General features: G+C 45.0%; 1 protein-coding gene across 1 annotated transcript in view; it reads right to left on the bottom strand.

The window, feature by feature from the left end:
- HDGFL3 (HDGF like 3) overlaps positions 1 to 12,120 on the bottom strand; it is a 34,036-nt gene that overhangs the window by 2,324 nt on the left and 19,592 nt on the right. The window contains exons 3-5 of the mRNA XM_072346031.1: positions 9,391 to 9,529; positions 7,939 to 8,097; positions 6,099 to 6,245 (exon numbers count right to left, since the gene is read on the bottom strand). Coding sequence (XP_072202132.1) covers positions 6,099 to 6,245; positions 7,939 to 8,097; positions 9,391 to 9,529 — 445 coding nt within the window. The remainder of the gene's footprint in view (positions 1 to 6,098; positions 6,246 to 7,938; positions 8,098 to 9,390; positions 9,530 to 12,120) is intronic.

Raw genomic sequence — 12,120 nt, 5'->3', positions numbered from 1 at the left:
CTGAAAGAGAGAAAGAGAGAAAGAAAACAAAAAGTCACACGTCATGTACCAGAAAGCTTGTTCTAACAGACCTGATAGAGTCCATGCCTTGCTCCTGCACTTCCAGGCTGCTGGCACAAACAGCTGCTCGGTTCCTTCAAACAGAATTTTTGGCTTTTTTTGGGTAGTTTTTTGTTTTTGTTTTTTTCCTAGAGAAAACTGCACGTGTTTCATCAACCATCTGGACCAATACAAAATATCAAAGAGCACGGCTTAAATGTTTCAGGCTTTATTCACTGAGCAACTCAAGTTGCATATGCGAGTTGTTTTTCTTGGTCCCCAGCCGCTCAACACCGAAGCCTTGCAGTACACGCAACCAGATGCTGCATGTTTCCAGTAGCCCGGGTCACTGATGGCCTCATGCAGGAGTTGAGGGGCTGCTGTATTCCTGAGCGCCCTGTGATCTGAACAGCTTTTGGCTCAAACAAACCAACACTTCACAGGCACAAAGAAAGATAAACACTTCTCATAGCTAACACTATGAACGTTACTTCTGAAAGGGAAAGTTTGGCTTGGAGTTCGCTGTAAAGAGACGACAGAAAAGGAAGAAACTCCCACTTCAAGACTGAGACAAGGTCAGCTCTTGCTTCCACTGATGCTAACAGGAACAGGATCAGACCGTCCCCATGCCCACCTGGCAAGCATCTCCAAGTCTGTTTCTTCACATTAAAGAGAGAGCTAAGCTCACTTGCAGGCATAGGGACACACTGCTTTTTGCCCAACAACATGGAGACATGCAGTGCTACTTGGCTGCCTAGCCCTGAGCAAGACCTTCCTTCTCCTTGTAAAGAATCCTGGACATTAATGCTTGTCCACCCACACCCTGACAGGTGGAAAAAGCCACAACACACAAGGCATTAAATGAAGGCACTGGTAATTTCATCCATCATCCAAGAAAAAAAAATCTTCATTAAGAAATAATGGAGTTTGGGTGACAGGTTAAATCCACTGGGGATGGTGGAAGTTTCATTTTACAGTTTATCTGTGAGAGAATGTAAGATACTTTAACATTTCTGCACAAAGAGTTTGCTGCCCAAGCTCTCTCCCATTCTGACCAATCAGACCTGTTGTGTGATGCCGTGGCTAGAAAAGAATACACTTTTCTGCCCTAGAGGATAAGAGCATTCCAATGCCCGCTGGGATCCCAGTCCGGACGCTGCTCCTCTGAACTGTGGGCTCTATTAGTTCACTGTAGTTCTTTTGTCCTACAGCAAAGCGTTTGCAAACTACTGCAGAGCAAGCAGTAATAATGCACTTCCCATCTGTGAGGTCCTGCTATATCCTGACTAGTGACACATGATGAGGGGTTACTCCAAAATGCTCACACACACCATGATGGCTCACAGGGAGCAGATACTACTGAGCATACTGCGCCCTGCCTGTCCTGGAGAAGCGTAGTGACGAAGCTCATCCCAAGCACCACAGGTCCAGGACTTCTCTGCTCTCTAAGATTCAGTAAGACTGTGCTTACAGATGCTTTGGAGACACGACATGGAGGGTTTCACTGCCATTTCTCTTCCCTTCAGAAGGTGGTGCGGACACCCATTAAGGCAACTCCAAATGATAAGTCAATCAGCGCCTTCAGCCAAAGTTCCTAATGACAGCTGCTGAGCAGCCCTGGTAGGCTGAATGGGTCCTGGAACAGTTGGTCCCTACGGCACTGCTGCCAGATCCAGCAAGGAAAGCTGTCCTTTTGCAGTATTAAAGCTTTGCACTTATTAACAACTATGCTGCACTGGGTTAATGCCAGCAGGCTGGGTGGCACCCTGCTCATGTGGCCTGCTGTGAATATTAACAGCTCCATTTCCCACTGTCTCACAGATGTGTCTGTTGGACCCCAGTGCAGCACAGGAGGGAGAACAAAGAGCCAGGTGTGTGAACCATGCTCTAGGACTTCTTCCATCACAATACACACGGTGTGCCCCATGCACACTCCCAGCTGTCCCAGGAGTCAGCAGCGCTCCTCCCCACATGCATGCAGCCCATGGGATGTGTGGGAGCACCTGGATCTCTCCTGGCTCCTTCATCCAGCAGGGCAGCATGATTGCTGGGCTCCCATGTCAGCTGCTGAACGAGCATGTGGCACAGCTGAGCTGTTTCCATGGTCTCCATGGTTTCATTTCTCTTCAGAAACAAATCCGCTCGTATCATTGTTAGAACACATCGCTCGGCTTCCCTGTAAGGCACAATGCAAAGCGTGCTGCACTGGCCTGTGCTGCTGCATGCAGAAAAAACAGCACAGAATCTGGATGATGCAAGCAAGAGGATTCAGCCATCAGTAAAACTGAACCCGGTGCTCTAATAGAAGGACTGGGCATCAAGACAGCAGAAAACAGAAAGAAGCCCCCACATTTACTTTTTGTTTTGGCACTGAAAATTCCTTCTTTAGCAGCACGTGGCAACTCAGCCAACCTGTTCTCTTGCTGGATGGGCAGAAGGAAAATTATTTACTTGCTCTTCATGATCATTGTTATTCCATGCTGGTTGAGGTCAAAACGATTACAAGACTCAATGCAGACAGAGACACAAAGAGTATATTTCACCTATGCTGGCTGCTTGGTCCTCAGCTTGCATTCAGCCATTCCTGTTCCTCCTGAGTTGCCTTGCATTGCCTCACTGAGCAGTGCTGCTCTGCAGAGCTGTAGGAAGGCAGCAGTCACTGCACACCTTTACACAGCAGCTCTCAGCCTGACACTATTTCATTCTGCACAGAAATTGTTACTGTGCGTTTTTACCAAAGTTTTCTTCTTCGGAGGGGTTGATTTTAACTTACCTAGCAGTGCACGTTCTGTTTTAGTTCTCTGGCAGAATGCCCACGTAATGCTTGCACACTGAATACAGCCCTAAATGCTACGTGATTAATGCCGATAAAACCCCAAAGCTGCTGTGCAGTCTGGCCCACGTTATTCTTGGGAAGTCAAAAAAGGAAGAGCCAAAGCAAACTGCTCAAAACCACACCCGAAAGCCGCGGTGAAGCCGTGTTCCTCAGCCCAGCATGGCCATAATGCTTTTCTTTTTAAACATTAAACGCAATTGTTGCTACCCCATGAGAACATCACAACAAAAAATACGCCCCGGACACGGGCTGTTTTAAACACGTTCTCCCAGTTGCAATAGTATCAGATGGCACTAATTTTGGAGCAGATTTTGATCCCCTTATTTATGTTGGCAAGCAGTTGCTTCCACAAATAGATCCACTGCCTCCCATGTTAGTAACTGATTGTTGGCGTGAGTAAAAAGATCGGAGTCCTTTATGCCACTTTAATATTCTGGCTGTAGCAGGAGCAAAACCCCAAACCAAACAACACGCAGATCTACTTCCCAACAAAGACAGTAAAATAAATCACCTCCTGAAAAGCATCCACGGGCATCCTTACACAGCCTTACACAGGCAGGCGTGCACCAACACAGCGCCTCACTTACCAAGACAGTACCCGGACTAGCAAAACAACAGTAAATGCCTCAAGAAAAAACAACCCCTATGTGCTGAGCTTAGCAGTCAGTACTTCCTTATAGTTTAGAGACTACAGTCAGGACTTGGGGTCATTATATGGGGATCCAGAGCAGTGAAAGTAGAAGTGATTGGGGCGGTCAGTTCTAACATATGGGGACACACCAGCCAAGAACCAAACACATGGAACTGTGCTCCTGTGTGCTCGCTTCGGCAGCACATATACTAAAATTGGAACGATACAGAGATTATATGGGTTACAAGAGAGTTACCTGCAGAATGTCAACATGTTACTCACTGATTTGGGAGCTAATGCCGTACCCTATAAAGGAAGCAATACAAAGCCATGGATCCCTTCCATGGGAATATTCTGTTAATGGGGTGTTTTGGATAAGCCAGGCCCATTCAGTATTTAACAGCAAAGGACTATCATGGGGGGCTGTGTCTTGACTGAGCAAGCTTTGTGGTGGGCTGCCTTACTTCAGGTATGGTTAGTTCGCTAACAGTAGATAGTAAAACTCTGTTTCTTCCTATTGAAGGAACAGGACACACAGCACAGTGAGGGCAAGAGCCTGAGCTACAGGTGGTGGTGGTGGGTGCAATTACAGCTGGGCATGGGGCTGCACATGGCTCTGAGGAGTGTCTGTAGATCTCAAGGATGGGAGAGAAACCAAAAGAAAAGAAGAAGTAAGGAAAGAAAGTAGTTTTGTCAACCCCAGAGATAAAAAACATCAAGAGCTGAGCCCTTGGAAAGTATGAAATTGGCTGAAAAGGAATTACCATAGTGTTGGAACCGTTCGGAAGACCAGATCTGCTCGCACCCCTCATGCATGGGCACACTGTGGGACAGCGGGGGCTCCACGTCCCCACAGCTCCTGCCATGCAGCATCTTCCATCCCGCCAGCCCCGGCGGGGTAACCCGCAGAGGGACGCGGCTCTCTGCTCGAGACGGCGCCCTGAACTCACCCTTTTCTGTCCTCTTTGCCTTACCGACTCTATTGACAAGACTTTTGCCTGCACCCCCGTCCATTTTCGCTTGCTCTTGGCGCCATCTGATGGCGGTTGAGCCCCTCGGGCCGGGCGGCTCGTGCTGCTGTCTGCACAGAACCGCAGGGCTTGGAACGGACCTCAAGAGATCACGGAGTCCAACCCAATGCTAAAGCAGGTTCCCTGCAACAGGTCGCACAGGTCGGTGCCCAAACAGGGCTTGAATATCTCCATAGAAGGAGACTCCACCACCTCCCTGGGCAGCCTGATCCAGTGCTCCATCATCCTTACTGAAAAGAAGTTCTGCATGTTTGTATGGAACTTCCTGTGTTCAAGTTTTGGGCCGTTGCTCCTTTTCTATCACTATGCAGCACCGAGAGGAGCCTGGCCTCTTCCATTTGCCTCCCACCTCCTTGGGGCAACGCTCTCCTCACATTCAGCTTGGATTTGTGTGGCTCCAGCTGCGAGTGTCACACGCCAAAGACATCACAAGGCAAAGAGCCACAAGCCTGATTGATGCTCTGTACCTCAGAGAGACATGGGGACGGGAAGCCCTGGGAGGAGTCCTAAGCATGAGATGACAGCCACTCCCCAGAGGCTGAGCTTTGTGAGAAAGGGCTGAGGCTGAGCATGCAGCTGGGTGCTAAGGCACCTCAGCAGTGTCAGAAGAGAGCCTGTGCTGGCAGGCGCCCTCCCACACCTGGGAATCCGTGTCACTCGGCAGCTCTGGTGACAGCCCAGCTCGACTGCTGGCCACATGGCAAAGCCTCGGCAGGGGAACCAGCCATGCAAGGACTGGTTCTGAGAGGAGCAGTAAGTGCTGGAGCACGGAGGCTTGTGTTGCTCCAAAGGCACAGAAATAGTGCTGGTTGTTAAAGGGATGATTAACCAAACCCCTATGCCAATACCCTGCACAACAGCCTTCCTCTCTGTTGCTGTGGTCATGATAAAATACTGACACAAACACACAACTGACATGAACACACAAGGAGAGCATCCGAAGCTGCATACAATGACATATACACTATCTATAATTATACACATGTATACACACATTTTATACACACACACACACACAAGATAAGTATGTATGCTATTGCATACAGTAGATTGTACACCTTCTCCTTGGAAGGCCATATCCTAAGGCAGGGTCTGCCCTAAAATCTGCAATATGGTGCTCAGGAATCCCCATCAACACTAAAGAAGTCTGTGGGATTGAACAGCTTTTAAACAAGTGTGAAAGGATAAGCAGGCTCCCAGCATTCAGTGAGGCAAAATGCATTGTGCAAACAGTCTGATTCTGCTCTCGCATCAGTTTTGCATCATTGCAACTCATGGTTTTCAGGAGTTGCTCTCAGCTGACATCCATGCAAGTGCTGGAACTAAAATAGTGCTTAGAGTATCTTTCCTCATTCAGACATTTCTCTAGGGCAAAATTTGGATCAGTGTGGGGACTGGCCCCACGCTTCTGTTCTAGACACGTTCTGACTGCTGAAACACAATGCAGAAGGATCTGCACGTGGTATGCACAGGTCACTGTGACACAATGCCTTTCACCACAACTTCAAAGCCTTCTGGGAGCAAATTGCGTGTAAAGAGAACTATATTAATGAAAGATTACCCCTTCACTGGTTTTCTGCAAATCTGAAGAAGTGTTTCTTGTGTCATTGCCTGCGTCCCCAGCATCAGAGCTGCTCTTATTTTCTTCCTCTTTGCAGTCCTTATCATCTTCATCTCCAGGAGATTTCCGTGACTGCTTGGAGGATTTCTAAAACAATCAACAACAAAATTATAAAGCAAAAACTGAGCTTCAGCCTTAGAAAGACACTTTTATAATGCATCTGCAATGCAGATCTGCCTGATCATGTGGTTCGCTGCTCAAGGTATATATCGGGGAGGACAAGTGGGGTGAAAAGCAGTTGGAGTTACTGACATCAGTGAAGCAAAAAGATACTCTGTGTTCAACACAGGTTGGCAGCACAGCTGACTGTAAGGCAGACAAAGTAATAGGAGATGGGTATTAGTGTTGGGTCACCTGTAGGTTTTGTTAGTTAATGAAACAGATGGTGCCAGCTTGACAAAAGTTTTGATTAAACACAGAGATGTAAAATGAGAATAACATTAGCAGAACTGCTTTCCATACTTCTTTAGTGCTGTCAGCTTTAATAAATTAACAATAAAGCCATGTGGAACCAATATATCTTTCCTGCTCCCTTTACGTTATGCAATTCTACAGTACAAAAGGATAAACTGTGGCATTAAGCCACCATTTTCCTAATCCTCTGTTTGCCCAGAGTCTTCTGCAGAGAAGATGGTAGACCAGACCTGAATTCCTAATGTAAAACACACAAAGGGGGTGAAATTACTTAAAAGATTTTGTTCAGCAGATGAACCACAAAAGCCCCTGCTCCTCCCCAAATTAAGCCTGGATCATATTGTTTGCTTGCTTCTTTTCATTTCAATTATTTTTCACTTTCAGAAGGATAACATGAATGTGAATGAATGTGACTGCCAGACCTTCAATGATTTTTTAAGCAGAGGACAGATGTGGAGGTGGGCACAGAACTGGAGAAGTGACCGCAACACGCTCCCTTTCACACAGATGTCAAGAGAAGAATGCACCTACACAGGTGATTACATTGACCAGCCATTACACGGCCCTCTGAGACACACTACCCTAAGCCTTCTCATCCATGCTGTTACTTTGATATTCACAGGGTAGGCAGGCACTAGAATGGGAGTAATTAATTACCCTACTTCTTGCTTACAGAATTAGTTCTTAGAATCACAGAATCAAAGAACTGTTTGAGTTGGAAGGGACCCTTAAAGGCCACCTGGTCCAAATCCCCTGCACTGAGCAGGGACACCTACAGCTGATCAGGTGCTCAGAGCCCCGTCCTGCCTGACCTGAAGTATCTCCAGGAACAGAGCACTCACCACCTCTCTGGGCAACCTGAATGGCTCTTCCTCACTCCCATTCTGTTCTTTACTGTACTGAAGTATCTTACAGACAGCACACCTGACCCTATGCTACCTTTTACCACAATATCTGGGGCGGTCACACATCTCCAAGACAGGAGAAGTAATCTTGAATTCTCCCAGACAAGGACCAAACCTCAGCTGACATTCTGCAAGAGGCACAACTCTTAAAGTATTTAAATTGTTCTTTATGGGGAAATAGCTCCTCAACTCCTTGAAAAATCTGAGAACCTCTGGCTACTCTTTCCATACTCCTTCCATATAACTTCTCAAAGCATGAACTCAAGAACAGGGTACAATATTTCAACTGCTACCTCACCTAGGCTGTCTCAAACAGCAAGAACACTTTCCCTTGTCTTGGTTGAACACTACAGATATGGCAATGGAATTAAAATGCTGAAGAAGGAAGGACAGATTGCCACGAGGTGCATGATGTCTTGATTAGAAAGGCACGTGGGTAACAATGGAAAAACTCAGATTACCTTTGAAGTGTAAGATTTTTTTCGTTTTGAGCCTGCTTTTTCGTTCTTTCTTTTGCCTTTTCCATCCTCTTCTACCCGATCACCTTCCTCCTCACTGCTGGCATCTGCTGTATTTCCTCCTTCTCCCTCAGTTTCTGATGAGCTCTGTTGCTGAATTGCCTTTAAAGTAATAATAGTGACAAAGAATAACAATATTAGCATAGATAACACAAATATCACTACAGTCTGTTTTGTAATTGCTGTTCTGAATTAACAGAAAGCCCTAGCAATAGAGAACTCACACTTCAATCGTTCTAGACAGGAAGATCTTGGGATATTCCTGCAATTAACAAGAGAAAGGGCTGTAAAGGCAGTTTTCTCAGCCACCACTTGAAAACAGTTATTAGATACGGATCCTGGGATAGCACATTCTGAAGGATTTACACAGAAACTGATCTGATAACAAAAGTGCTTGGACTGGAGAACTCAGGGCTGTTCTGTGGAGAGACCTGGCGAGTTCTACTTTGGGCAAAACTATGGCAACCTTTACATTTTGGCTGAATAGGGGAGACTTATTCCGGAGAAAAGATGGCTGTTACAGGCTCCCCAAAGGGCAAGAAAAGGTATCAGGAAAAAGCAAACACTGACCAGAAGGCTGAGAGCTCTTTGACAGCCCATCTCCCACAGCCTATTCGCTATAGTTTTTTAAATCCCCAAGTGTATGCAAAACATCTGTAGGGCTGAAAATATGAAACAGGAACAGAGAGGAGCAGCAGCTTGTCTGCAGGTGGTCCGTATCTCTGGTTTGTAAGGGTTTCTGCTAATAATGTAATAGGCGTTTGCTATCTTCTGGAGGTGATTTCTACCTTCAAAGGACCCCATTTTTTAATGAGAAAAGTTCTCTGGCTTTATGCAGCCCACTGACTGCTCTTCTCGCTCCCTCCCCAGCTGTGCTGACTTTTTCCTCCTGACATCCAACAGGGAGAGCTGTTGCACAGCAGCTACAGTCTGGGAACAGCAGCCCCAAACTGCCTTCTCACCCCTCACAACACAGGCAGTGGTATCCTATGTGCTATATGTGACCAAGGTAAAAATCAAAAGTGCCATGACCTTGAGGTCTGGGTAAAATACACTAAACTTGATATAAAATAAACAACAGAAAGAAGAAGTTGTGGTTTTGGGGAGTAAACAAAACCTTCCATTTTTAATTCAGCTAAATGTGCTGCAGAACCTTCCCCTCACCACCCCAGCATTTCAGAGAAAGCAAAGGGCTCCGCAGCACGATTAAAGCTCAGTTTGTCACAGAGTGCAGGACTGCAGTTGTCTTTCTATTACTCCAATCACCAGCTGTGAAACTTTCTAGCTCCAGCAAAACCAGGCCATTCCATCATCCCTCATACAATGTTTACATAGATAAGAAGTCTTCAAAGAAGAAAACAAAGATAAGGAGAAATAGAAGTGAGACTCATTTACCTGATATCCAGTAAACTTTACTCCAGGGTTGTTTTCTATTTCCCACAGGCCTTCATTAAATCCTTTTCGTTTGTTCGACTTCCCAAACTTATCTTTGTATTCTTTATATGGGAAAAGGTCTTTGGGCCCCAGGAACGCACTGCATTTTAACAAAGGTAACAAACATAAAAAAAGGACTTAGGCTTCTCCTGTTCAAATTAAAAACATTAACAGAGTAAACGCTTTTCTTATTCTTCTACTCATTCTCATTTTTTTTTGTTGTTTTTCATTTTATTTATTCATTCATTTGTCTACCCACTGGCTTTGGGTTACTGCTGTGAGCCTGATTTCATGGACTGGCTCACCATCCCCATGTTTGATGTTGCAAACTCATGCTGTGTCTCTCTAGAAACAACTAAACCGAGTCTCATTTATTATATTAACTGCTGCTGGGAACTGGCACTCCAACAGTTTATGAAAGGGATTATATGACGTAATTGCCTGCAATAGCAAGAGACCAAACCTCCAATCCTATGTGTTACAATTCCAGAAAGGCCTAAAAATAATACCGTATGAAAAGATAAAGCATTTAAGGAATGCCTAGAACTCAGGGGTAAAACCGTACCCCTCTACTACCAGACAGAAAAAGCAGAGGCATTTATCAGCACCAACACTGCCAGTAAGCCTGGCAGCTTCTTCCATGGAATGAAGCCCCCCACGTGCTAGGTTCTGTGCAAACACAATAAAAATGTTCTCTTTCCCAAAAATCTTACAGTTTTGTATAAGGAGAAACAATGGGTGAGTATAGGCAGATGAGTAATACAAGGAAACAATGAGACACACAGGGTGCTTGTGGCCAAATTGTTTTACAGACAGCAGAGCAAAGGAAGAGTTTGTGCCCTGCTGCTGCATGTCAGCTACATGCTGTACCAACTAGTCTTAGGTACAGACACCACAATGCAGGTGAAAAACAAAAAGAATGGTCATTTATCCTACTTTGCTTAATTTACAGCACAATTCTAAGCTCTTGTATAAACGTGAAGAAAGCACCATTTCCCTTCCATTGGCTCTCTGTATCTGGCACTTCCTGTGCTCTGTATTGCAGTACAAGGAGAGCTAATCACAGAATTGTGGGGGCTGGAAGGGACCTCCAGAGATTATTGAGTCCAGCCCCTCTGCAAAGCAGGCCCCTAATTGTGAGTTACATTAAAAACAGTGAAGTTAAAAACATAACACAATACTTCATTCCTGCGTGGAAGACTCCATGTTGCCAATGATCAGAGCTGAAGAAGTTACATCGTCCTACACTATAATCACTGTCCTACTTTCCTGATGATCTCAGCAATTGCAGCTCTCTCTGTGCTGTCTGTTAGCGCAGGGTCTGGGATCCCACCCCTCACACCTCAGTTATTCTCCTAACATGCAGGTGGGCTCCTGAGGCGCAGCAATCCACCCAACACCAACAAGAACAAGCACTGCTAACACAGATAACAAAGAGAAACCTTAGGAAGCTTTCCATAACTTACCTTAATTTCTCTCAACAGTAACGTATGGAAATATTTATACAGTCTTTTATGTGTGATTCTGTGTACAGTGAACACTGAAAAGTTGTCCACATCTTTGAAATGCACTCATTGCCACTGGGAGTGTGTAACAGTTTCTACTGCTCAGTTATAAAACTGCAATCTATAGTTCACTATCAACAGTTAGGCTTCCTCAATTACTACGGCAATAACTACCAAACACGTTCCACTTTCAGACGCTGCAGTAAGATCACAAACTACTGAACTACAAAACTTAAAGAGATCAGCAGTTTGGGGCTTATTCATTTGGAATAACAATGGTCAGATATTCCCCCCCCCCCCTAAAATGGCTCTCAAGAAAAATGTTTAAAATTTCATTTTGGTTTCTGATTTCGAGGCATCAGAAGTTTATTTTTTGTTTCTCTTTCTAGATAATCTCACAACAGCAGCAGTACTTTACAGCATATAAAAGCATCAGATTGTTTCATTACAGCAACAGCAGGAAATATTTTAACTAGAAGCTATTTTGACTGTGATTATGCAGAAACTATCCTTAAAGGTCTTAAAAATGAAAGGTGATCTAGGAGCTGGGGACTTCATTATGTTATGGAATAGCTGCAAAACTCAGAAGAAAACAAAAACATGGAGTATAACTTCGAACCTCTACAACTGAATTTAAAATATGATCAGAACTTCATTTTTTCATGTCTCCTTTCTTAAGAATTTCCAAAAAGCTCCTTCCTTGCAAGTAGGAAAGCTTGACAATGTAAATATTACATACCAAATAGAAACTGTGATGTTTTAAAAGCCAGCTCAGATACTGTTTAAAATAGACTGAAGGCTGGTTGGATTACAAGGTAAAACTCTGTACTTTGTAGCAATTACCGTGAGACCTAACTTCCCCTCTCTGTTCTGATCCCTCTGCCTCCCTACGAGGTCAGCCAGCTCTGTTCTTCCATCACTTCTGAGAGCTCCATCCCACAATATCCCCAGCACAAATCTCAAAGGAATGCATATATTTCAAAGCTATGCGAGGATTGCGTGAGACTCCAGGGTCTGCTTCCTTTCATTTTACTGACTACTGAGTTCTCATCCAGGGCAGGAACCCAAACGTGTCTGAATACAACAGCCTGATCTCTGCTACCATGTACACCTACCTTCAGGTTTCACTCTGGTAAGTTAACACAAACGATCTAGGCTCTTATGACCTATCTCAAGTCTTCCAATG

Source organism: Excalfactoria chinensis, chromosome 10, assembly GCF_039878825.1.
Source record: "Excalfactoria chinensis isolate bCotChi1 chromosome 10, bCotChi1.hap2, whole genome shotgun sequence".
NCBI classification, from domain to species: Eukaryota; Metazoa; Chordata; class Aves; order Galliformes; family Phasianidae; genus Excalfactoria; species Excalfactoria chinensis.
The sequence above is the reverse complement of the archived record's forward strand: the minus strand, read 5'-3'. Positions and strand labels throughout refer to the sequence as shown.